Here is a 26,783-nt window from a genome sequence, read left to right on the forward strand (position 1 = left end):
TGACCGATTCAGATTACATTCCTAGGGAAGGTTGAAACTGAAATTAAGTTAGGAACTAAGTTTTGCTTCGGTGATGTGGGCTTAGCAAAAGTGATTCCATTTGGGGTCTGTTGTTTCTTAACACATGAGTGAAGCATGACAGATTATTTGCTGTATGACTCTAGATCAGTGATGGGCAACCTTTTGAGCTTGGTGTGTCAAACTTCGCCAAAAAACTGAGCATAACTCGGGTAGTGTGTCACTTTGAGGAAAAAACTAACTCCAAGACTCTAGTCGCAATGTTTCATCCTCAGGAGCAGCAAATGTTTCATCCTCAGGAGCAGCAAATGTTTCATCCTCGGCATGCGGCCGCGTGTCATCAGAAATGGCTACGTGTGTCAGTGCTGACACGCGTGTCATAGGTTTGCCATCACTGCTCTAGATACTACTTTAAGGGATGGTGAAAATTGCCTTCTAAGTGATAATTTAAGATAAAGTTAAAATTTAAACGAATATTCTGAGATAATGATTTATCATATGCATCACCATTTCAATGTGGTTTTGTTGTTGTTGTTGTTGATCACTCGAGGATATTTTCCCCTTGATTTTGAGAGAGAGTGGAAGGGAGGGGGAGCGACAGAGAGAGAGGGAAGCATTAATGTGAAAGAGACACATCGATTGGTTATCCCCCTGCACCTGCCCTGACCAGGGCTGGAGATCAAGCCTGCAATGGAGGTATGTGCCCTTGACCTGAATCGAACCTGGGACCCTTCAGTCCTCAGGCTGATGCTCTATCCACTGAGACAAACTGGTTAGGGCTCAATGTTTTAATATGATATATAAAATTTGTGATTCAGTTTTGAATCTAAGTATCCTATCTAATAAAAGGGTAATATGCAAATTAATTGTCACTCCATCACAAAGATGGTGGCACCCATAGCCACAAGATGATGGCACCCAGTCCTCTCAGCCCTGCTGGAATCCCCCAGTTCCAGGGATGCCGGGGGACAGCTGCTGAGAGCAGGCAGCGTGAGCGGCCTGGAGGAATGCTTGCTTCGTCACTGCGGCAACGAGGCAAGCATTCCGCACCGGGCCTCGGATGAGCCTCTGGGCTGCGAAGAGCCTCTGGGCAGCAGGCACAGAGTGGCCAGGCCCCGCAGAGAGCTACTGGCACTCGGATTCATGCGCAGGGGTACTAGTTACTTTAAAAATTGGCAATTTCAGTTGCTTCCTTAACAGAGGACATGTTTTATCTAAATTGAAATTAATAAGAAACCACCTAAGAAGTATAACCACTTAAGGAAGTGTGTCCAATTGGACATTACTATTGTTAAATTGATTATACAAAGAGGCCATTAGACTGAGGAGGTTCTAATGCTGTAGCAGCCTGCATAAGTGAACCAAAATCTAAGCATGCAAATATCTTAAGGTTATAGAATTGAAGCCTAAGGACAACCAATTACAAACAGCCAACTAGGCTTTAAGCTATACCCAACCAATAATTACCTTTTCTATATGAAGTGTCTCCCCAGTTCCTGTCCATAGAGCTCTCCTAACCTTTTCCCCTTTGGTGCTGTCCAATTGGAATTGATTTCTGCTTAAATAAACTTAAAAATGTTAATATGCCTCAGTTTATCTTTTTTAAAATATATATATTTTATTGATTTTTTTAAAGAGAGGAAGGGAGAGGGATAGAGAGTTAGAAACATCGATGAGAGAGAAACATTGATTCAGCTGCCTCCTACACACCCCCTACTGGGGATGTGCCTGCAACCAAGGTACATGCCCTTGACCGGAATTGAACCTGGGACCTTTCAGTCTGCAGGCCGATGCTCTATCCACTGAGCCAAACCGGTTTCGGCATCAATTTATCTTTTAACACTGTCCATGGAACACAATTTATGTGATACATCTTATAATCTTACTAGAGGCCCGGTGCACGAATTTGTGCACCAGTGGGGTCCCTTGGCCTGGCCTGTGGGATTGGGCCAAAACTGGCTCTCCGACATCCCTCGAGGGGTCCCGGATTGTGAGAGGGTGCAGGCCAAGCTGAGGGACCCCACTGGTGCACGATCGGGGCCGGGGAGGGACACGGGAGGTTGGCCAGCCAGAGAGGGACCATGGGAGGGCTCCAGGGCATGTCCAGCCCATCTCACTCAGTCTCAGTCGGCTGGACCACAGCAGCAAGCTAACCTACCAGTTGGAGCGTCTGCCCCTTGGTGGTCAGTGCACGTCATAGCTACTGGTCAACTGGTCGACTGTCTGCCCCCCTGGTGGTAAGTGCATGTCATAGCGAGTGGTTGAGTGGCCTTAGCATATTATTAGCATATTACACTTTGATTGGTTGAATGGATGACCAGACACTTAGCATATTATGCTTTTATTTTATAGGATAATAATGTAAATATTATTTTGCTCCTGTAAAAACAAGAAAAAGACATTTTATAAACTGTTTATGTATTGATTTTATTACTCACATCAAATATCAACAGACCACCTAGACATGAAACATAATAAAGTAAGTTGTCTTTGATATTTAGCCAACTTTCAGTCATTTCGAAGCCATAGCTTTACACACATTTGCAGCTTGATTTATAACTTTCAAATATTTAGACAGACGGAATGTGAGCCTGCATCTGTAGTCTTGCCGCAGGTCCCATAGATGCTCAGATGGGCCTGACTAGGTGTACGTTTACCTGTGCTAAGCCTGTTGCTGTGCTTTCATCAGCAGAATAAGAAAATTAAAGTCGAAATATTTGTGTGTTTTTTTAATCTTAAATATAAATGTGGGCACTAACACCTATTTCATTAGTCGATTGAATAGTGGTCATCCAGATGGCTCATCATTTGCTATGTTATATTTCATATTCAGAATGTAGTCAGAATATTAAGAAAACTTTTAAGGTCATCTTCAAAATAAAGATGCTGAGGACATACCAGCTCCAGTTAAAAACACATTATGTATAAAGTTAACAGCAAAGAGACATAATTCTGAAGCAGGAAAAATTCTAATAAGTAAAATTGAAGTTTTTTAAAAATGGGAAATACTTCTGTAGTACACCTCAAATTGTATGACATGAATTCAGCCTTGCTTGTTAACACCTCTCACATCTGATGGTGAGGTAGGACACAGAGGAACATGTCTGTCAAATGGAAGAGAGGGTTTCGACATGGCTATAAGGTGGATTCCTAGGACTGAGCCTGGAGGTGTCCTTGGTGCTGCTGAGTAGCGTATACTTTTAATTTGAAATAGAAAGCCATACCTGTCATAAGAGTTTTTTAAAAAATGCTATGCAATTTTAATTGGGGTGTAAAAGGGATTTCTTACCGTTCTTTTTATAGTTATATCAATTTAGGAGTGGAAAAAGGCAAGCAAGAGGTCGGCTGACACAAATAATATTGCTTAGCTTTGGAAAAGAAGTAGGGGGCATTGTAAATGTTTAACTCAGATGTTTCATGTTTTGATTTAAAATTTTTTTCTTATTAGAATTTTTAAATTACAAAAGAAATAAATGCTCATTGTAATGTGTGAAAGTAAACATTATGAAGTTATAGAAAGAAAATGGTAATCTGATCCCTGACTGCCCTGCTGCCCTCTCACCCCAAGTTAAAACTCTTAACAGCCTGGTCCATATCCTATCATGTGTATTCTGTTCTCATTTAAGCACATACTAGTACACATATACATTCACTCATATACAGTAATCCCAGTATACATATGACTTCAGCACTTGCCTTTTTATTTTATTTTTTAAATCTTTTTTTTTTTTGCACTTGCCTTTTTAATTTATCACAGACCTCCCGATACATAAAGCTCTAATTCATTTTTTATTGCTGCATTATATAGTGTGGATGTTAATAGTAATGTCCCAGTGTTGCTCGTTAGTTGTGACAAATGTACCATAATGACCTAGGGTGTTAACTCTGGGTGAGGAGCATATGAGGACACTGTACTATCTTTGCAACTTTTCAGTAAATCTAAAAGTATTCTAAAATAAAAAGTTTAAATTAAGAGGGAGGGGAAGATCCTTTTGCTGGCCGCATTCTTCCTGAGGGAGCATATCTAGGCCAAGAAAGCATCCTGTCTTCTGACAATGAGTTGCTTACTTTGAACAAATTATGTAGGTGGGTCAGAGAGGAATTCTGAAAAGTCATTTCCCCTGTCCAAATTCCCCCAGCAAGCTCAGAGAAGCCTTCCAGAACAGCAGATTCTGACTGTCCTGACCATTCCACGCATCCACCCCCCGCAAGCACACTGGTTCACAGTGGCATCCCGATCCTCCCCTGCCTCAAGACACTGCTCAGGATCATCAGAAGGCTTCTTTGCTGGACATGTTGTCCTGGTTCTTGAACCCTGGCTCTTTTCTTCACCATTGACACTTGCTTTGACCACCCTTCCCTTGCTTTAGTGACCAATTCAGATCCCTTACCCTGTTTTGTTTTTAATTTTTTATTTTTAAATCTTGGCTCCCCACTCAACTCTGCACAATCTCTATTTATTTGTGTGTTTATTATTGACTAGTGGCCCAGTGCACGAAATTCGTGCATTGGAGGGGTGGTCCCGCAGCTCAGCCTGCAACCTCTCACAGTCTGGGAGCCCTCAGGGGATGTCCGACTGACGGCTTAGGCCCCCTTCCCCCTTCCCCAGGGACATTTTTAGCGCTGTGTGGAGGCGGGAGAGGCTCCCACCACTGCTGCTGCGCTTGCCAGCCGTGAGCCCTGCTTCTGGCTGAGCAGCGCTCCCCCTGTAGGAGTGCACTGACCACCAGGGGGCAGCTCCTGCATTGAGTGTCTGCCCCCTGGTGGTCAGTGTGTATCATAGCGATCAGTCATTCCACTGTTTGGTTGATTTGCATATTAGCCTTTTATTATATAGGATTTTAGAGAGAGAGAGAGGAAGGGAGAGAGAAACCTCAGTTTGTTCTACTTATCTGTGCATTCATTGGTTGATTCTTGTATGTGCCCTGACCAGGAATCAAACCTGAAACCTTGGCATATTGGGACAACACTCTAACCAACTGAACTACCTGGCCAACTGCACTATCTCTTGATTTCTGTACCACCTGAAGCCGTACTGGTAGGTGAGAGATATTCTTTCTACTGCCTTTCACTGCCCAACTAGCCGAAGGCCCCCTGGGTCTCATTTGGAAGGAGTGGACACTGTGTAGCTTCTCTTATCCATGTGAGGGGATGCCATCAGCAGCAATATCTCTACTCTAATAAAAATACAGGAGCTGTCCAGACAAGAGTAACTTTAAAGAGATACTATTCTCCTTTATTAGTAATTACACAAATTATGATTTTGTAGCATATGTTCCATTTTGTAAAGAGAGCAGTGACATGCTTTAGTTTCTGGTGTCCTCTTCAGTTTCCTGGTCCCCAGACAGTTACTGGCCATGTACCAGTGTTTCAACACTCCACAGGGTTCTAGACAGCCCTGGGGCTAATGGATGGAACCAAATCAACAGAGCAGACCTTAATTCTGAGGCTGTACAGGAATCCAGTGGTCGAGGTGAACCTAGAACTCTGCTCTCATTCAGTGTTAAATTACTTTACTTGTATCATCAATCACTTCCTAAGATCCCACTCCAAGGGACTAGATGTGTGGCTTTTCCTAGGAAGAACTTGGGTCTGCCTTGACTTGATGACAAGAAGCAGTTGAATGAGACTAACAACCTTATAAGGAAGGATGTTGACCTGGAGGAGCCAAGAAACACCATAAGCTCTAGAAATTTGGAGTTGAATGAACCTCCATTCTAGTGTAGGACAGCATGGTTTAAGAAGTCTTGCAGAGGACGGAGTTTGATTTTGTAGAAAATGAGCGTTCCAACAGATAAAACTTCTAGAAGTTTCTGGGGGTTTTGGCCTAAGCCCAAAGGCTACTATTCTCACAAGCTGAGAGAATCAGATCAATGGGTGTGTAGCGAGTGCAGCTTCCTGAATCTCCCATTTTCTTCACAAGTGGTGGCGACGGTGTGCTGCCTGCCGTATCATAAGAGGCCTGAGTGGGGGCACAGAAAACCATCAGAGAATCCTGAAGCTTCAGCATAATTAATTACCTCAGGGAGCCGGGGGTGTGGGGGAAGCCCTACCTTTAGCAAGTCACCTCGCCTGGATCTATAACCTGGGTACTGAGGATACTTCTCTTGCTGTGGCCCCAGCACCATTTGCTACACTGCCCACAGGTTATACAGAAGGACAAGGCCTTGTGCCTGAGTCTCACGACCTCTGTGTGACTAGGATGAGCCTGTGGGCCTGCACAGGTCACCCGGTTTACAAAGCGCAGGCGGGGCTGGCAGAGCAGGCTTGGCTGGAGCTGCCACAGTGGTGGAACCTGGGGCAAAGGTGTGGGAAGAGCTGGTGGAATTCACAGGCAGGAGCTCTGTTCCTCTTCTTATAGCTTTTTCTGCATCTTAGAGAGCAGTGTTTCTCACCTTTTTTTTTTTTTTTTTCTTTTCTTATCACTGCCTCCACTGGGGAAAAGTTGATTAGGTTTAAATTTTCCCTAATGAGAAAAAGTAAATACTAAGACATAAGATTTTGGCAGGTAACTTTGGAGGGCCACAGGCCATTGTAATATCTGAGAGTTTTTTGCCCCACCCCCACCCCACCCCAAGAATCAATTTCCCCTTTCGAGAATGCATGTGATAGAAGGATGGTTCTGCTGCTGAGAACACCACTACCCACAAAGGGAAGCTTGCTTCTCAGCCTCTCTCCTGCCTGCTTGCATTCCTCGTCATCTGAATCTCTAAGGATGAATTCAGCTGTGTGTTACAGGGATCCCAATTAAACTGTCTGAGACCACAGTGGTGTTTATGGTTTGCTTACGACGTCTGGGGTTAGGTGCAGTGGCTCACTGATGCCCTCAGAACACAGGCTCTTATCCACTCCGCTATCCTCAGGCTATCGGTATGTCTCCACGCTTGGCCACAAGATGGCTGTAGCAGCTCCAGGCATCAGAACCTCACAAAACGGCATTTGTAGGGAGAGGGAGGAAGAGACAGGACAACAGTGAAAAGGGGCAGATGACTGGTAGGCAAATAAAAGTTGCTGAGCTCTCTCTTTTTCAATTTTAAATCCTTACCTCTCCATGCTTAGAGAGAGAAATGGAGAGCGAAACATTGATGTGAGATAGAAACATAGATCGGTTGCCTTCCTTACGCACCCCAACTGTTGTACAGGGTGACACTCAACCAACTGAACCACTCCAGCTGGGCCTCTTTCTTTCTTCACTCCTTTACCTTTTGGCTTTATCTAAACTAGTATTCCCCAAACCCACACGTGGACACGGTGCATCCACTTGGAAGGGTGCACTAGCAATAGCACTAGCTGGTTGGCCTTGAACAAGTTACTTAATATCTCTGGGCCTCAGCTTCCTCATTTATGAAGTTAGGATCATGCACTAGATGCCTGATTATGGAAACGTATAAATAGCGCTGATGTGGAGATTCTTGAACCCATCTTTTGATGAATATACACATGCATTTCTGTTGTGGTCTGGGAATGAAACTGCTGGGTCATATGATATCTGAATGTTCCTCTTCTAGATGCCCTTTAAGGATCATTCCTAGTAATGGACCCAAACACTTTCATGGAGCACATAGCCAGTAAATAGGTGTTTCTATCTTATCCAAAAATTCACGGTTAATAAGATTCAATGCCAGGGCTTGTCAGCGCAGTATTTTCTCCAGCCCAGCCCCTGCTGGGTTGCCACTACAAAAGGACACATACACCCCCCCACACTCCAGAGCCTGCTTGTGAAGGAAGCCAAGTAGCAGGTGTCCCTTTTGATGGGGGTGAATTGCATTTCTCTGGCCAGATGAGGCCCTTGTTACTAGGAGCCCACATGGCCAGCCAAAAGAAGTTTCTGGAGCTCTGGAAAATATTCACTCCATCATGAGGCACTTCAGAGCAAGCACTAAAAAAATGAATGTCAACAGATAATTTAGTTCATCTGAGCCCCTCTGTACTTGAAGCATCTGGTAGATCCTCAATAAAAATAACCATAAAAGTATAGGGTAAAGTTCGCTGCAATAGCATTTTGTAAGAGAAATTTGTGTTTTGAGCACTTTTCAGGAAACGGGAAATTTCTCCAAAATAAGCACTTAAAATACTATATACAAAAGGAGGTTTGGAATGTCAGTTTCTGGTTTAGAGAGATGGGTGGAGCTCTAAGAACAGCGTCTGTCAAAGTACAGTCTATAGGTCAGCATCAACGTGAGCATCAGTTGTTAATAAAAGACTTAGATTTCAGCCCCACCCCAGAATCAGAATCTCTTAGATGGGGTCTAGAAGTTGGCATGGGAACAAACGCACAGGTAGGTGGTCCTTAGGCACCGAGCCCGTGATCTGTGCTGCATTACCCACTGCAAAGGGTCTCCATGTTTTTGGGGGGCCAGGCACGTCAATATAGAAAGATAAATGTCCTATCCTTTACCCCTAGCATCTCTGCTGGTTCCGGGGCAAGGTCCAATTTCTTGTTTGTAAAACTCTTCAGATCCTAGCCTCAAGTGGACCTGCTGGCTTTTGCTTTTTCCTGGGATACCATTGGCTGAATTAAATCATCCACACAATTTTGCCTCTGTTGGTGACAGCGCCTTCTCAGTTGTCCCTCTTGTTTGAGGCAGCCCTCTGTGGCTTTGTCCATGTCACTTCTGAATGCTCTTTGAAAACCTCCTTTGTCCTCATCAGCCGTCCACTTCAGAAGTGCTGGTGTTATTTTGAGGCAGGGTTTGGGATGCCATGTAGAATAAAGCCATGATTGTATTAAAAACCAGAAGAGGGTGAACAGCTAACACAAACATGAATACAGCCTAAGCACATGCTGTACCAGTGGAGAGAAAGAGAATGCTCTGTTGTGGCTCTGCTTTGTTTCTGAGGTCTGGGTGCTCATGTCAAGTCCTCACAGACTTGCTAGTGAGATTTACAGGATTCCAGCTTGGCAAGCGGACCAAGTTTGGGGCCCAAGGCCCTGGCCCCTGCAAGGCACAAACCTAAAAGCCTAAGATTCCCTATGGATGCGGGAAGGCCCCAGGCTCAGTTCTTGGGTTCTGGTGGCATCTTCCCTGTGCCCCCAAACACACATATCTAGTTTGTTCTTCCTCAGAGCTCAGCCCTCCACAAATTCCACCAAACGCAATCATGTTCTGTTCTGATATAAAATTTTCAGGCCTTGGCCAAGTAGCTCAGTTAGTTGGTGTCGTCCAGATGCACCAAGGTTGTGGGGTCGATCCTGGTCAGAGCCCGAAAGAATCAACCAATGAAGGCACAAATGGGAGGAGCAACAAATCGATGTTTCTCTCTCTCCCTTCCTCTCTCTCTCTCAAAACCAATCAATAAGAAATAAAATAAAATCTCATAAAAACTTAATATCTCCTCCTTAGCACCATGTTGCTTTGAGAACCTTTAGTAAAAGCGTAGTCATCTACTTTGGGACACTTAACGTTATTTCACTGTCAGTTTTCCACCACGAGGAACACTGCAATACAACAGGAAATGGTGAATATGAATAGGCAGTCCTGGGCTAAAAATGAATGGTGGAAACTTTTACCAAAATGTTTTCCACCGAAGTTCACTTTCTTTAGTTTTGATGACTACCCACTGGGTCATTGTGGCCAGATGCCACTGACCAACCAGGAAATTGAAAAATAAATAAATAAACGGTTTCAATTTTGAATCCAGCCTTTCAGGAACTCTGGTTTTATGTTTTTGTTTTGTTTTAGGGTTTTTTTTGGCGGGATGGGAACATAGAAAATGGTACTCTGACCCAAACTGAGCAAATAGAGGCGTTTGGAGTGCAGCATGTTTCATTGTGAAAACGTTGGGATTATCACTTCCTAAGAGGAGCAGAGAACACTTGACAGAGAGGGAAAGGAAGGGAGGTCTCTGCCACACCAGTATTTTGCTAGGAATACGATTTCATTCTCACAACACTACCTTGCTCCCTGTGCTCCTCCCTTCAGGTTAGAAAACAGGTTCATTAAGGTTAGGCCACTTGCTCAGGGTCACCCACCTGTGGTGACCAAGCAGGAATTTTAATGTCGATCACATTTTACTCTCCCTTGGTGTCCTTGAAGAGAAAGCTGTGTGGAGTCTTAATAAAATCCCCACTATGGTACGGCAGCCTGGTTGCTAAAATAAATACCGCCATTCAATAAGAAATCCATATGCTATACATCTACAGAACACTCATTTCTAGTTATATTCATGCTGTGCATTTTAACGCCAATCAGAAGAACCGTGAATAGGGCCTGTAGTAGTTGTCAAGCAGCTGTTGGATATATAGTGTTAATTTTACCCAGTTCCAAGAGGACCAGACCTTGGCATTCCTGTGAAGAAGATGCAGCACTTGAAATTGTTCCCAGTGCCCTCCGAGCCCTAGTCTCCCCACAAGGCAGACACATGCGGAGGAGACAAAAGATGATAACTGAGGACTAAGGCCCAAAGAATCACGCTGGGGAGGATAAGGAAGGTCTTTGAAGCTCATTGAGTTTCTGAGTGATATTTTGGGTCAGCTTCAACTCTCTGCATTCTCCTCCTGCCGAAACATCACTTGTTTCTAGGTTAAAGTGTGGTGGAGACCACAGTGAATCCCAGCTTCAAGATTTGTGGGGAAACGGGACAAACCTAGAGTTTGGGAACAGATAGGGGAAAAAAAGTGCTCCCTCACAATCAGCCACCCCTACCTGTTACATTGTTAGTATTGATTTGTTCTCGCCTGGACTGATAACCTCTACTGACTTGGCCTAGAGCAAACGCTGCAGAGGCAGGTAAGGTGGGAAAAGGAAGTGAACTTCCACCCCACGTGGCTGAAGCCATGCCTGCCTATCTCCACTCTGCTAGCAAAGAAAGCTGAGAATCCAGCTCAGCCAAAGGCCCGAAAGAAAGCACAAAAGCATGACAAAGAGCTTAAATCTCACTGTTCTTTCAAAAAGCTTCAGTTCAGTCAAGGTGTGAGTTTAAAAGTCGCATCATTGGTAGCACTCCCTCTCTTTACTTACAGATGTTCACTCCTGAGGTTTAACCTTACAGAAACCCAGCTTAGCTGCAGAAGCAAGATGGCACGGGGGTCTCAGCGTGCCTTTGAAGAAACCCCAGATCATCTCCTTGAATTGTTTGTTCTCTCCTTCGAGCCTAATACTAGTCCTTTATGCCATTCCTATTATGGCTCATAATTCCTTCCATTTTGGGTTAGAGGCCAGAAGACCCCGACCCACGTGCGTGCTCCAAAGCCCCCATCTCCAAGCGTGGCTGCCCGGGGGCGCACCAGTAAACGTGGGTGGAATGGAACGGGCTCCTCCAACGTCTTCCCCACCTCCGATTTCCGTTAAACATCTGCGCTGGGCACAGCGCGCAGCCTCCACAGGGCCGGTCTCTCGGAGGCGAGGTTGGACACTAGGAGGGCCGAGGCCGAGGGCTCCGGGCGCACTTCCTGCGGGGCGGCGGGCGGGGCGGGGCTGCCCGCCTCCCGTCCTCCCTCCTCCGGTTCCCCTTGTCCCCTCCCCTCCTTCCCGGGTGGCCCAGGCGCCGCGGGGGCGGGGCGCGAGCGGGCTGGGCGGCGTGGCGGTGCTGGCCGGCCGCCAGCGGCCAAGGTGCGAGCGGACCGCGGGGCTCGGGCGCGGAGCGGGGGCGCGCAGCGCGGAGCAGCCAGCCCAGCCCAGCCCCGCGGCCAGAGAGGTGCCGGCGGGCGGCGGCGGCGGCGGCTTCCAGCCCGGCGGGTGCAGGGCCTCTGACAGAGCGGCGGCCGAGCGGGGCCTCGGCCGCGCGTTCCGGGCGGTGCTCGCCATGTCGGGCGGGCTCCCCAAGGCCCTGCCGTCCACGGGGCCCCACTCCCTGCGCGACATGCCGCACCCGCTGGCCGGCTCCAGCAGCGAGGAGGCCGTGGGCGGCGACAGCACGCCCAGCCCGGACCTGCTGATGGCCCGCAGCTTCGGCGACAAGGTGGGGCGCGCTTAGCCTGGGGATCGGGAGGGTCGTGTCTCTCCCCAAGGGGATGATGGTCCCCAGCTCCCGTGGGCACCGGGCCTCGCCCACCCTGGCGCCCCTTCCCTGGGGGTGGGGAGGTGGAGGCGCACGGCCTTACCCTCGCCTCCCAGAGCCTTTCCCTTGGAAAAGGCGTTTCCTCTCTGCCGCCCCCGTGGGGTCGCAGCTGCGGGGGCAGCGGCGGAGGGGACGGGCTTGCCGGGCTGTGGCTGGTCTGGCGCGCTGGTGATAGCTGGTGGGAGGGGTCCCGCCTGCGGGTTGGGGCCGGAGGCTTGCGGGCAGTGCTCGGCGCCTGTGCCCTGGGATGGGGTCCCAAGTTCCTCCTGGCGCATCCCCGAAGGCTGAGCTGCAAAGTAACTTGTAGGTCCCTCCAGCTGGCTGGGGCTGCCAAGAAGCACGAGTTAATGGTTTTCTGCAGCAGGTCTGGGCAGCTTCGGTCTCACTGCCAGTCCTCTCCCCCCGTCTGTCATGTGGGCAGGGATCTTTGTTTAGGTTTGTTGTGTGCCCCGAGAAGTCACCTGACTCAGACCCCAGCGGCGGGAGGAGACTCAGCTGTGGTTTTCTGTCTGGGCTCCCTTCACCTCTGACGGCCTCCCACACTTATTTAGGTTTGGCAGACGCTGGTTTTGTGGTCGAGGGAAAGAAAGCTCGCCCTTTGACCTTCTTTGTGCAAAGAGAGGCTCCTGATTTTCTCTGAGCAGCTTAACCCTCCTGCTGCTTTGAGAGACAGCAGAGTCCAGGGGCGGGTAAGGGGCCGCACCCCCCTCCCCCATCGCCATTTCAGCTGTGACCAGGGCTTGAGCCGCGATTGTGCCAGCGCTGCGGTTGACATTTATTTCTAGTTGCAGAAATTAGAATTGTTCTCAACCCTTGTGACCAGGATTTCCTCCTCCTAGTAAAATATGAAATGAATTCCTTCTTGTTCTACTACTAAGTGAAATCAGGGAACCTAACTTTCTTTCCCCCTTAGATGGGAGGGCATGTGGTACAATTAAAATGAGCATGCCTGCACTGAGCACTCAAAATATCTAGGGAAGGTGCTTGATATACCTTCTTGAGAGGGTTTGCAAAAGCAAAGAGTGGGGAGTCAGGGGAAAAGCATTAGGAGCAAGAAGGCTTAAAAAGCTAATAAAGCCAGTGGATTGAGCAACTTGAGGTGTGTGTGAATGGCTCTTTGTTTTTCTTTATTTTATAGATTATAAACTATATGAAGGTTGGAAATACCTTCCTCATATTTACCTCTCAATAAGAAATTGTTGAAATGACTGAATAATTTGTTGCTTTCTCATGGAAAGAGTAATTGTCCTATATGTATGTTGGTTAGGAACTGAGGTTACATCTTTTGATTTCCATCTCAGGTCCGTGTAGGATAGCGAATTAATTTATCTATTGCTGTGTAATGAATTACCCCAAAATTTAGCACCTGAAAATAGTACCTGTGGGTCAAAAATCAGGGAGCAGGGTAGCTGGGTGGTTCTGACTCAGGTCTTTCATGAGGTTCCCACCAAGCTGTTGACGAGGGTTGTGGTCATCTGAAGGCTGGAATGGGGAGTGAACATCCAAGCTCACTCAGGTGGCTGTTGGCGGCATTGGTTCCTCTCCACTGGGCATAGCAACTGGTTTCTTCCAGCAAGTGATTCCAGCAAGCGAGAGATCCCAAGACTCAATCCCCAATCTTGTATAAGCTAATCTTGGAAGTGACATACATGCCTCTGCCATATTCTGTTGGTCACATAGACCAATGCCGGTACAGTGTGGGAAGAGGGTATGAATGAATATAGGCACTCTTGTTTATATAATTAGCCAATGGCTTCATTATTTGTAGTTTCACTTAAAGTCACAGAACTGATCAGCAACATTAAGTTAGGGGTCATGGGGGCCATCTTGGTGGCTGGCTACTACAGATGGCTGTTTTAAATATTTGCTTAATGGTCCACTTTTGGAGGACACCTGACCCAGAAGTGTGGGCATTTCACTAGTAAGTACTGGGAGGACATATGCCCTGTACCACCAAGATCTTGTTGATAGACAGGAGGTCAGGATCAAGTCTAATTTCTGCTGGCTGCTTTTACAGAGACAGTTATATGGGAGAGACAGTTTTGAAGGCCTTATTATTAATTATTGATTTTTTTGGTTGATCTTTACCCCAGGATATTTTTTCCATTGATTCTTAAAATGTTTTTATTGATTTTTGGAGAGAGAGCGAAAGGGGAAGAGAGAGAGAGAGAGAGAGAGAGAGAGAGAGAGAGAGAGAAACATCAATGAGAGAGAAGCATCAATTGCATGCTCCCATGGGGATTGAGCCACAACCCATGTGCCCTTACTAGAAATCAAACTGGTGACGTCTTGGTGCATGGGATGATGCTCAACCAACTGAGCCACACTAGCCAGGCTCCATTCATTTTTTTTTTTTTTTTTAGAGAGAGTAGAAGGGGGAGGGGGCGGGAGTGAGAGAGAGAGGAGACGCATCGATTGGGCCAGGGATCAAACCTGCAACCTAGGCACGTGCCTTTTACCAGGAATTGAACCTGAGACCCTTCGGTGCATGGGCCGACACTCTAACCACTGAGAACAATGGCCAGGGATGATTATTGAATATTTAATAAGTCTCCTTAGCGCTGTAAGGAACACCAAAATGACATCATTCCCAAGGGTCTGATTTATAGTAACTCACTTTTCCTTAGAGGCTAAGCAATATCATTTGTTTCTCTGGGAGTCACATTTTCCTTGAATCTTGGCATGTGCATATATATGTTTTCATAACTCTGGAGACATTTCTGTAGAGAGAAGCTGACAAGCATCAAAGGTGAACCAGGACCAGTGGACGGAAGGCTTCCCTTTGCCCTGCTTTTTCTTGCCTGGGCAGCATGCAGGGCAGGTAGGAACCTTGAGTGCTACGGTTTGTCTTTCAAAAGAAGCCTATTCTGCCCTAGCCGGTTTGGCTCAGTGGGATAGAGCGTTGGCATGCGGACCGAAGGGTCCTGGGTTCCATTCCGGTCGAGGGCACGTACCTGGGTTGCAGGTTCAATCTCTGGCCCTGGTCAGGGGTGCATGCAGGAGGCAACCAATGGATATGTCTTTCTCACATCAATCTTTCTCTCTCCGTCTCTCCACCTCCCTTCCACTCTCTCTAAAAATCAATGAAAAAATATCATCGGGTGAAGATAAACAAGAAAAAAAGAAGCCTGTTCTCTTGGCTTTTTGGATATTAGGGTTGTGATCCTGGATGCCTGCTTCAGAGTCAGTGCTGGGCTTGGAGAATGAGGATTTGACAGGCTGCATACAGTGCAGGGTTATTATATTATGCGAGGGGAATTGCTCTCTGTGGGCCCAGGATGGCGCCATGAGCAGGGATGCCTTGTGTCCCGGTCCAGCAGACACGTCTGAATGGCCTCCGGGTTACTAGGAGGAGGGAAAGACCCTGGCCTCTCCACCCACAAGGTCTAAAATCATCCAGACCATGGAGTAATGGGAGGAACCCTTTCTACCAGGAGTTGCTAAGACTAAGTCTTTTAAAGCCAGCTTAGCTCGCCAGGCCTTCTATCGCTGCATCCTTCATTTCCAGCTAAAATGTAAACCACGGGTCCATCTCTCTTTTTTCACTTTCATCTGCAAACCGCTCTGGGCTGCTTCTCCCCTGACTCGGTCTCCAACTCCCGTGTGCCTCCCCCAAACTTAACATCAACCCCGCTTAAGCCCCGATGGTGGTTAACACCCCTGCCCACATCCTCAGCCTCTTTACTGAACTCTTCCACCTACTTCCAGCCCCCTTAGGTCACTGCTTCCCCTGAAGTCTTTGAAATGGAGGTGTCTTTTCCTCCTGTACTCCACGTACATCAGGTTGAGGAGATAAAAGTTAGTGTCCTTTCTCTCCACGAGCCAAGTTCTGCTCCTTGGAGGCTCAAGCCTTTTTATTTGTTCACTCAGCAAATATTTGAGGGCCTGCTAAGAGTCAGGCACTGTTCTAGGAACTTGAGATGAATCAACCAGTTGACTCTTGTCCTCATTGGGTAAATTTACTGTATCATGTAATAAATGCTATGGAAGGAAGAAGCGGTAGGGCAGGGAGGGGGGAAGTGTTCAGGATCACTGGCCATGGGGGTGGGGATGCAGGTAGGCCTTATTGAGAACTGGAGATGGGAGCAGAGACGTGAAGGAAGTGAGGCAGTTTGTGAGTGGATGTCTGGAGGACTGTCCAGGTGGAGGGAACAGCCAAAGCAGGGGCCTGAAGGCACATTTTCGGGGTGTCAGGGAATAGCCCAGAGGCCGGTGTGGCTAGAGCACAGTGAGCAATGGAAAGTCCTAGGCTGAGGGTGTGGTGCGATGGGGGCAGACTGTGGAGGGCCTGGTAGGCCACCCCGAGAACTTTAGGCTTTGCTTTGAGAGTCATTGCAGGGTCTTGAGCAGAAGGAGGGAATGGTTTGGCTTATGTGTTGAAAAGGATCACACAGGCTGTTGAATTGAGAATCCTTTATTTGACTAGACTACTGGGTTAGGTTTCTTTTTCATTAAAAGGTCATAAACCGAAGGCAAATTGGCTCGTGTTGGTGAAGAGCCCCAGGTATCTGGCTTCAGGGATGGCTGGAACTAGGTATTCGGATGATGTCGGGGATCTGCCACCTTCCTCCTGTCTCTGCGTTCTTCTGTGTTAGCTTTATTGTTAGGGAAGGGATCTGTTGTACAAACAAGCTTCACAACTACGGCAGAAAGAGAGCACCTCTTTCCTGATAGTTCCAGCTAGAGCTTGGCCTGGTGTCTCCTGGACCTAAACTGGGTCAGGCGCCGAAGCCCATCTTTGTACCTCGGCTGGCTCAGACCTGATACCGGACCTTATCTTTAGAGCATGGAGAAAGGAAGTTTTAGTATGTTCGTTTGAACTGTGAAATCTATATCCAAAGTATATAAAATGCATCTCTTTAATCTAAAGAATAAAATGTATCTATATGGTTTAAAAAATAATAACATGATCACTCATGTTCCTATGCTCCAGGTTAACCTATAGAATATTATGAATATTTTGGAAGTCCTCTCGGTGCCCGAGGAGGAAAGAGGTGGCCTCCAAAGCAAAGTGAAGATGCTGTTATTAGAAATAGGACCGATGGATATTGGACAAGCAGAAACAACCAATGTCCATTGCAGACCTTCCACTACCTTTTTCTTCCCACTCCTGTTCGTTAAACTCTTCAGACCTCTCCCTCCTCAACTCACTGTCTTCTCAAATCATGCCCTCACCTCACAGAACTCTATCCAAAATTCTCAGGATTTAAAAAAAATTTTTATCTTAGTGTGCATGTTTTTTTACCCTATTTCCAGTCACCTTCACTTCTTTTTTTGAAATCAACTGCCCTCTCCCATGGCCGCACCCTTGTACTATAACATCAGAACTGTTCCTGCTCAGAGATAATGCCATCAGATGCCATCTTTTCTTGCCTTAGACCCTCTCCTCAGTCAGTAATGACTGACTACACCGGCTCTCTGACCGCCTGCGTTCACCTACCTCCTTTATAGTCCATGGCTCATCTGGTCAGTTGCTCCTGCCACTGTCTTTTACTCAGTTTCTTTGCTTTCCTTCTTTTACACCTAATCTGGGTCATCCCATTTGTTCATGTCTTTTGCCTACACCTCGGGCTGAAGATACCTTGAGAATTCCTGCCCAAGTAAAACCACAAATTCCAACTACACTTGGGGCCTCTGGCTGGGGACTCCTATCTCTCCGCAGTAGGCCCCCATTCAGCACTGTGGCTGATCTGAAGCTTTTCTCTGCTCCTCACACCCTTCACCCCTCTCCTCCACCCTTCCCTCTGCTAATGGCCTCGTTCTCTAGCTCAGAAAAGATAGAAGCCGTAGTAAAATAACTTCACCAAAATACAGCATGTTCTGAATCTGCAGCCATCCTTGCTGTCTGCCCCCTGATGCAGAAGAAGAGATTCTAAGTGGACCCTGGACTCTACAGCCCGCCCCTCTGGCCTCTTGGGGACCAGACCCTGCTCTGTTGTCCTCCTGCCTCACGATTTCAGACTCCCTCTCAACTGGCTCAGTCCCGTCAATATTTACACATTCAAGCTGCTGTCGTTTCTAAAACAAAGCAGGAGTGAAGAAAGCTCTGCTTCTCTTTCATCTCCTGCCTGGTTTTGTGACTCCTCTTCAGAGCCAGACTTCTCGAAAGAAAGGTTTGCTCCTCTGTCTGTACTTCCTAACCTCTGGCTTACTGGCCAGCCTCATGCCGTCTGGTTTCTGACTTTCCTGTTCTGGGCTTCTCGTGACTTCCTTATTGCTAAATCCAGTAGATGCCTCGCAGCCCTTATCTTACCTGACCTCTTGGTTGCACTTGATCCTGTTGAGTACCTCCCTGCTTGAAACCCTGCGCTGGGCTTTGTGTTTTGGAGAGTGCACCCTGGAGCCAGGTTGTCTGGATTTGAGTCCCAGTTCCACTACTTACCGTCTTTGGAACAGCAAATTATTTTATCTCTCTGAGCCTCAGTTTCCTCCTCTTAAAAGGGGGATAACAGAGGTACCTACATCACAGGGTTTCTATGGTAATCCATTGAGTTCATTTCAAAAACACACGACCATGAGAGTGTCTGGTATATAGTGAGCCTTTCATAAACGTGAGATGGCGGTGGTTGTTTTTATTCCTAGCTTTTTTGGTGTTTTGTTTTGTTTTGTTTTTGCCTAGTCTTTTGTCAATTTCTGTATTAGTTGCAGTCCAGTCAGGAAATAAACACCACTGTAGGTATTTCAAACTGAAAGACTATAATGCAGGGAATTAGTTACATAAGGGATGGAAAACATGAGAAATCTGGCAGAGGACAGAGCCGTCACCTGGAGAGCAGCAGTAGCAGATTGGGAAGCAAGTGGAAGCCAGAGGTGTCAAGATGACTAGGATGCAGTTTGAAGTCAGGAGTTCAAGACAGAGTTGCCAGAACCCTGCAAGTTGAAAGCCCACGAAAACGTCAGGGCTTAGCACAAATGGTGCCTCAGGGAAGCTCTTCTTTATTATATACTAGAGGCTCAGCGGGCACGGAAATGTGTGCGAGTAGCTCGCTTCTGCTTGCCACAGCTGGCCGCCCCGCCCTCCGCCGCTCATAGCTCTCCACTGCTCGCAGCTCTGCTAGTAGCTCGCACCCCGCCCCACCTGCCACGGAGGCTTCTGCTCCTTTGGTCCTGACGGCGTGACGGCTACAGGCCTTTTATATAAGAGAGGCAGAGGTCGAGGTCAGAATGTAGACCAAGTAGATATTGACAGTCACATGGAGGGAGGAGGTCATAGCAGTTTGGTGGCTTAGGGGGAAAGACTGATTTGGAGGGAAGGTCTTCGGGATAAGGGAGAACTGAGTGTTAGTGGAGTTTATGGAGAAGAAGCCACGTTCTATGATAAATAAGTGTCTCTCAAATGAAAATAAGTACATAAATAACAGCTTGGCAAAAGTGTACTGATTCATGTATGAGCAATTGGGTTTGTTTACTTGATATTAGAGGGGTCATTTGCTGTCTGACATCTGCTTTGCCCCAGATGTGAGAATTCCTTGTTTTGACTGCCACAGCAAGGATCGGGAATTCTTGTCCTATGTGTGTGTGTGTGTGTGTGTGTGTGTGTGGCGGCGGGGGGGGGGGGGGGTGGGGGGGGGGGGGGGGGAGGGGGAAAGGAGGGGGCAGGAGAGTGGACAAGGGTAAGAGGGATACACAGAAAAAGTGTGTCAGGGCTCCTGTTTGCGAAAAGGCACAGAGGAAGGAAAAGCGCACAGCGTGTTTAGTAGCAGGGTGCAGGCACTATTCAAAACCCTTATTTCTTGAGCATCTGCTACATGCCTGGTTCTCTGCTAGATGCTGGGAACGTTGAAAAAGATTTTAAAAAGGTCTCCCTTGAGAGGGCCATGGTCCAGTGAAGAAGAATGACATATACACAGATGGTTGTAATAGAATATGGAAGATGCTAAATATATTTACTACCTCTATGGCCGCGGGTGAGTTTCTTAGCCTTGTACAGTAGTCCTCGCCCTTTATGCCAAGATTTGCTTTTCGCAGTTCGTTACCCATGGTCACTGCAGTCTGAAAATCTTAATATTTCTCAGCCATCAACATCTTCTACTCCTGACATATAACCTATGACACTGTCATGGCTCCCTGATCTAGGATCACCCAAAGCAGCTGATCCTCCTTCTGATCTGACATGGTCAGGAGGTCATTATAGCCCTGTGGTCGGCAAACCACGGCTCGCGAGCCACATGCGGCTCTTTGGCCCCTTGAGTGTGGCTCGGCGTTAGAACCACTTCTTCAAAATAGACTCACCCAGGCTGAAAACCGACTTCTGCCCATGGGCCATGAAGTTTCAATCGCACTGTACGTGCGCGCCCGCATGTGGTATTTTGTGGAAGAGCCACACTCAAGGGGCCAAAGAGCCACATGTGGCTTGTGAGCCTCGGTTTGCCGACCATTGGTATAGCCTAATGCTATCCCCGTGCCTACATCATTCACCTCACTTCATCTCATCACGTAGGCAATTTATCTCATATCATCACAAGGAGGGTGAGTGTTGCCCTAACGGGTTTGGCTCACTGGATAGAGCGTTGGTCTGTGAACTGAAGGGTCCCATGTTCGATTCCGGTCAAGGGCATGTACCTTGGTTGCGGGCACGTCCCCAGTAGGGGATGTGCAGGAGGCAGCTGATTGATGTTTCTCTCTCACCGATGTTTCTGACTCTCTATCCCTCTCCCTTCCTCTCTGTAAAAAATCAATAAAATATATTTAAAAAAAAAGAAGGATGAGTGCAGTGCAATAGGATACTTGGAGAGAAAGACCATAGTCTCAACTTTTATTACACTATATTGTTGTAATTGTTCTATCTTATTAGCTATTGTTAATCTCTTAGTGTGCCTAACCTTTATCATAGGTAAGTATCTATAGGAAGCAACAGAGTATATACATGGTTTGCTATTAATCTAGGTGTCCAGCATCCCCTGGGGGTCTTGCATCTTATCCCCTGCAGATAAGGGGGGACTGCCATAATGCCCAATGTCCACTATCTAAATTTTGGATTATTTTTCAGGGGTGCTCTGAAGATTAAATGAGTGTTTACAATAGTGTCTGGCACACAGTAAATACTATGGAAATGCTAGGTGTTGTTATTACCTCCGAAGCAGACCCAGGGAAAACATTTAACTGCCGGTAGTTTGAGAGGTGAAGGGGTGAGAGGGAAGGGAAGGCATCCAGTGAAAGGTGTTCCAGAGCCGGTGCTCACTGAGCAGAGCTGGAGCTGTACCCCCTGGGACCCCTGGGAGCCTGTATAGAACGTGCACCTTGGTTATCCCTACCCCAGGTCAGGGAGCCGGGGTTCAAACAGCAACCCCGTCGGTCGTTGGTTGCACACTGCTCGGTGGGGGTGTTTGGGCTTGAACCCCCAAGCACTTTCCATCCTGCCGCATGAGCGAGCAAAGCAGGCTCAGCGGCCAGAGGAAGCAGTCAGGCCAAGAAATGCAGGTGCTGGCAGCTGGAAGTCAGGACAGCGGGCACTGAAGTGGCCAGGCCAAGAGGGTGTGGGTGGGACACAGACATCGTCTACGACAGTTGTGAAAATAATACACAGGAAAGAAGTAAGGAGTGACCGTGCTGAGGAGGATGGTGACTTTTCCAAAGGAGATGATGTTTGACTTGGAGAATGAAGAAGTAGATGTTTTTACAAATGGGCAGGGAAGGAAGAGTATCTTGAGCAGAAAAACCAGCAGGTGCAAAGCTTGGCAGTGTCCGGTTGCATGAGTGTGTGGGGGGGTAGTGGGCAGGTGAGCGATGTGGCTGGAAGGGTAGGTAGTGGGCAGGTTGTAGTCTGAAAGGGCAAGTCGTAAAGGCTTTGTCCTGCGTGACTGGGAGGCCAATTGTATTTTAAGCACGGAAGGTGCAGGGCCATACTTGTGATTGGACAGGTCACTGGCTGAGCCTCTAGCCAGGATTGGGTGGGCGGAGCCAACAGGCAAGGACTCCAGGAAGAAGGCTGTTGCAGCAGAAAGTCAGGGAAGACAGTTTCACTAGAGCTGTGATTTACTGGATTCAGGGAGTGGAGCCGTCAGGAGTTTGTTGTGCAAATGATAGAAATCCAATGACGCTACATTGTTCTCAAGGGTCACCAATTGTTGTGGCATGTGACAAAATTTTCTTCTTTTTAAAGACTGAAAAATATTCCATTATGTGTATATACATTTGCTTTATCCACTCATCTGTTGGTTGGCTATTGTGAATAATGCTGCATGAACCTGGGTATGGAAATACCTCTGCCAGATCCTGTTTTCAGTTCTTTTATATATATGCATACCCAGAAGCGGATTGCTGGATCATATAGTAAATCTATTTTTAAAAAAATATATTTTATTGATTTTTTACAGAGAGGAAGGGAGAGGGATAGAAAGCTAGAAACATCGATGAGAGAGAAACATCGACCAGCTGCCTCCCGCATGCCCCCTACCGGGGATGTGCCCGCAACCAATGCACATGCCCTTGACCGGAATCGAACCTGGGACCTTTCAGTCCACAGACCGATGCTCTATCCACAGAGCCAAACCGGTTTTGGCAGTAAATCTATTTTTTAAGAACTTTTATTGATTGGTTTGAGAGAGAGAGAGAGAGAGAAACATAAATTTGTTGTTCCACACATCCATACATTCACTGGTTGAGTCTTATATGTTCCCTGACCGGGGATCGAACCTGCAACCTTGGCATATCAGGATGATGTTCTAACTAACTGACCTGGCAGGGCCTAGTAATTCTCTTCTTACTTTTTTGAGGAACTTCCGTATTGCTTTTCATTGTGGCTGCACAATCCCACCAACAGTGCATGAGGATTTCCATTCCGTTCTCACCAACCCTTGTTCTTTTCTAGGCTTTTGATAGTGGCATTTTAATGGATGTGAAGTTATGCAAAGTTTTGTGTCCTTTGCACATAACTTTGAAAGTTTGATGTAGACCTGTTTGTCTTATTTTTGCTTTTGTTGCCTATGTTTTTGGTGTCATATCCAAGAAATCATTGTCAAGTCCAATGTCCTGAAGCTTTTCCCTTGTTTGTTTTTGTTGTTTTTTCCCCAGGAGATTCATAGTTTCCGGTCTTAGGTTTAGGTCTTTAATCCATTCTGAGTTAATTATTGTAAGTGGTATAAGATGAGGGTCCAAGTTCATTGTTTTGCATGTGGAGACCCAATTTTCCCACTTCCACTTGCTGAAAAGACTGTCCTTTCCCCATTGAGGGTGTATATACTTTTAAAGCTCATTTCTTTCCAATATTAATAAACCATGTTATGTTAATATTTGAAGTGCTAAGTGTATGAGCAACTTCTCTGTACTGTGCACTGTATAAGGCCTTACGTTCCTTGGGAGTTAAAAATATCCAAATTCTGGTATATATATCCTGGGTATATACCGTATTTTCCGGCATATAAGATGACTGGGCATATAAGATTTTCCTGGGTTAAAAAGTAGTCTTATAAGCCAGAAAATACGGAAATTGTAATAGGAACGATGGACCAGAGGGTAGGGATTGTTTCAGAAAAAGTTCAGTATTTTCCGGCGTATAAGATGACTTTTTAACCCAGGAAAATCTTATACGCCCAGTGGCCTTATACGCCGGAAAATACAGGTATATAAAAATTAGCCTGGGACAGGTCAGGTCTCAGACGTTCAGATAAATGACACCTTATTGTAATTAGAACAAAAGTGGTTATGGGAGGGTTGTTCTATGACAGAAATGGAAGCCTAGGCCTTCTTTAGAGCTGTTTAAGCAGGGCAGAGGTAGCTTCTAGGTAATTGGGCTTGTCATTCTGCTGGCGTCGGCATCTGTGCTGCAAAAATGCAGCGTCGCAGCCTTTCTCTGCCCCGTCTGGGCAGGAGAATCGGGCTTCTTTCATGGCTCACATCAGCAGTTGTGGAGGACACTTGGTCTTTTCCTTCCTTCCGCAGAGATTTATGTGGGCCTGTCGTGTGCTATGCCTGAAGGGTACGTAGATGAACAAGATGACCTCACCTTCCCGGCACCCGAGATCCAGGAAGGGAGACAGAAGAGGTGCAAGTGAATAATTGCGCTTTAACATGACGATAAGGGTATATTATGCAAAATGCCATGATGGTAATCAGAGTGATTACTTTGCGTTAAAGAAATCCTAGAATGAAGCGTGTTTGAAGGGGACCTTGGGTTCTCTATAACAGGCAATAGCTACATTTTGTCTTTTAAATTAATGGTCAGTGTAGGATTTTCAATGGCAATTTGAATAATTGTTTTCTGGTCCGATTATAATGGGAAGTTCTTTACTACTCAGCCCTTAGATTTTATTCTATGTGTGTTAATCCAATGAATGTTCGTTACCAGTATATCCAGAGTTGGCTACAACATTTGTGGGGCCCAGCACAGATATAAAATGCTTGTCCTCTTGTTAAGTATTAAGTATTGCATGATAGCAGCAGTAACCCGTGTGATCACACCAATTGCACAACCCTGAGGTTGGCCCGGAGAGTATCCTTTGGAGGTACTGGCCTTCAGGTCCAGTTAAAATCACCCTCATCCATTCGGTGTTCTCCCTCAGGACTGTTTTCATTCTCTGGGTTTGCTTGCAGTGCGTCGGGGGTCACAGGGCTTGCTCCTCCATTCTGGATTGACGTGGAGCTTCCTGGGAATACCCATCCTCTGTCAACATTCTAGCAGTCCCTGTTTCTAGAAAACCTTACTGCGGTCTCCTCTACGCTCAGGTTTTCATGTTTAACATGTACTTGGGACTGCTTTTCATTTTTCTAATTGTTGCTGCTTCTCTTTTCCTTTGTTCCGGTCTCTCCCTCATCCAGGGTGTTCAGCACATGGTCCCTCAGTTACCGCCGCCCTCACCTGCGGTAGAGGCAATAGCACTGCGTCTGTACTCATTACTGACGTTTACAGAACACTTACTTTGGTTGGGAGCACTCTCCTGTGGTGCAGTTACTATCTCATTCCCCTTTGACAGCTGAGAAATGTAGGCTCTGAGAGGTGAAGTATCTTGTTCAAGCTCCCAGAGCTCGAAGAGAGTAAGGCTGGGATTTGAACTTGGGTCTTTGTAACTTCAGAGCCCACTCTCTTAACCACCACTGCTCCAGAACTGTCATCCTTTCCCTAACCTCTCCTTCCTTTTTTTTTTTTTTTTTGGCGCACTTAAATGCATTAGGCACGGTCCTATACAGAAAGCACAGTCCTCAGGCCAACAGGGATGAAACCAGCCTCTACTGTATCTTAGCCTGTGTCTCTTCCCTTAATTCAGTTTCTAGCCTTTTCAGTCTCTTCCTCCTCATTGTATCAGTCTGCCTTGTTAGAGCAGTGTCCTAAGGCTCACTGCCTTCTGCCCGCTCACTCTTCCCATCCCTGCCAGGCTTCTCGGATGAGAGGTCTCTGTGCACTGCTCCCATCTGCCTCGCCATCTGCCCGCCTCTTGCCTCAGCATCAAGCAAGCCCCCCGGTCCAGGTTCTGCCCCTACCACTCACTGCTCACAGGCAGCCACAGTGGCTGTAGAATCCCAGGCCCTTGGAGCTGCAGAGGCCTCGAAGTGCCTTCTTAGCATCTGTGGAAATGATCATTGGACTTTCCTGCACTAATCTTTTAATATAATTAGTTGATTTCTTAATATTGAACCATACTTATGTTTGTAAGTCCTACTAGGTTTGCTAATGTTTTATGTGGAATTTTAGATTTATTCTATATTTTCTGTTTATTATGCTATTTTTTTCCTCCCCTTTCTCCATTTCCTAATTTTGGGTGGATTGATCAAGTGTGCTTTGTTCAATTTTATTTTCCTCCAAGTTCTAGTTCCTGTTTCTATTTGACTAATGCTTATAATTGTATTTTTCTACATAGGCATGATTTAATTAGTGTCTGTAACTTTCTCCAGAACAAGAAGAGGCCTTGGGCTTGCTTTTACTTCCACTTCTTTGAAATCATTCAGAATTGGAGTTCCTGATTATGATCACTCTTTTAAAAAAATTTAATGCCCCTTCTATTACATGAAATCTTTCTGCACAGCTGTGTCAAACTTCACAGTAACGTCAGTGCTCCATTAAACTGTTTCTTAAACAGCTTTATTCCGATTTCGTGTTCAGTGTGCTACATTATGCCTGTGAATAACATAAAGGAAGTAGAAACCCTGGATTATATACATTACATAACAGCATTGAGTTGTATGCATTACTCTTTCATTGTCTGAATGGCAGTTTGTATGAGTCTCCCCCCCCCCCCGCCCCCTCTTTTAAGGCTAAATGATATTGTATGTATATACTACACAGACTTTATTTTTTAGGGAAAAAAGGAATAAAAATGTTTTAATTTTGAATTACATCAGTAAGTTGAGTAATTTACATTGTAGTACTATGTGGATACACATGATCATTATCAAATTAAGAACTTTCCAAATACCCCACTAACCCTCACTCACAAGTCCTTGAAAATAGTATAGAATTAACTTAATGAGATGCGTGGTTGCACAAAGGTAGAATGGGGAGACTCAGTGGCTAGAAGTATTTGACGTTATATAAGCCTTTGACTAAAGAAAATAGAACGTTAGTAAAAAATGTGCATATGGCATGCAAATTTCAGTGGTTTATTTAAAAATATTCAATGTGTTGGGGGCGGTGACGGCCGGCAGCCCATCTGAGCCATTGGCCAGGGAAGAGGCAGAGGTGGAGGGTATTGCATCCCAGTGGGAGGCTGGCAGGGAGTGTGGGGGTCTTCGGAGGGATTGGGGGTTCCCCGTGGAACCACCCACATATATATTCTTATTAAGAATTCTTGATATATTCTGTATACAAGGCCTTGTCAGATAGATGCATTTTC

The 26,783-nt window shown here is 46.4% G+C and overlaps 1 protein-coding gene across 4 annotated transcripts in view; it reads left to right on the forward strand.

Annotated features, from left to right (window-relative positions):
* Window positions 1–11,571: 11,571 nt before the first annotated feature.
* SNX30 (sorting nexin family member 30) overlaps window positions 11,572–26,783 on the forward strand; it is a 111,109-nt gene continuing 95,897 nt past the window's right edge. For 3 of the 4 annotated variants that reach the window (XM_054726755.1, XM_054726754.1, XM_054726756.1), the window contains exon 1: window positions 11,671–11,919. In XM_054726755.1, the coding sequence (XP_054582730.1) occupies window positions 11,764–11,919 (156 nt within the window). In that variant the 5' untranslated portion in view covers window positions 11,671–11,763. Of the gene's footprint in view, window positions 11,920–26,783 lie in introns of all 4 variants that reach the window. The other variant, XM_008141788.3, reaches the window with a different exon arrangement.

This window comes from Eptesicus fuscus, chromosome 15, assembly GCF_027574615.1.
Source record: "Eptesicus fuscus isolate TK198812 chromosome 15, DD_ASM_mEF_20220401, whole genome shotgun sequence".
NCBI classification, from domain to species: domain Eukaryota; kingdom Metazoa; phylum Chordata; class Mammalia; order Chiroptera; family Vespertilionidae; genus Eptesicus; species Eptesicus fuscus.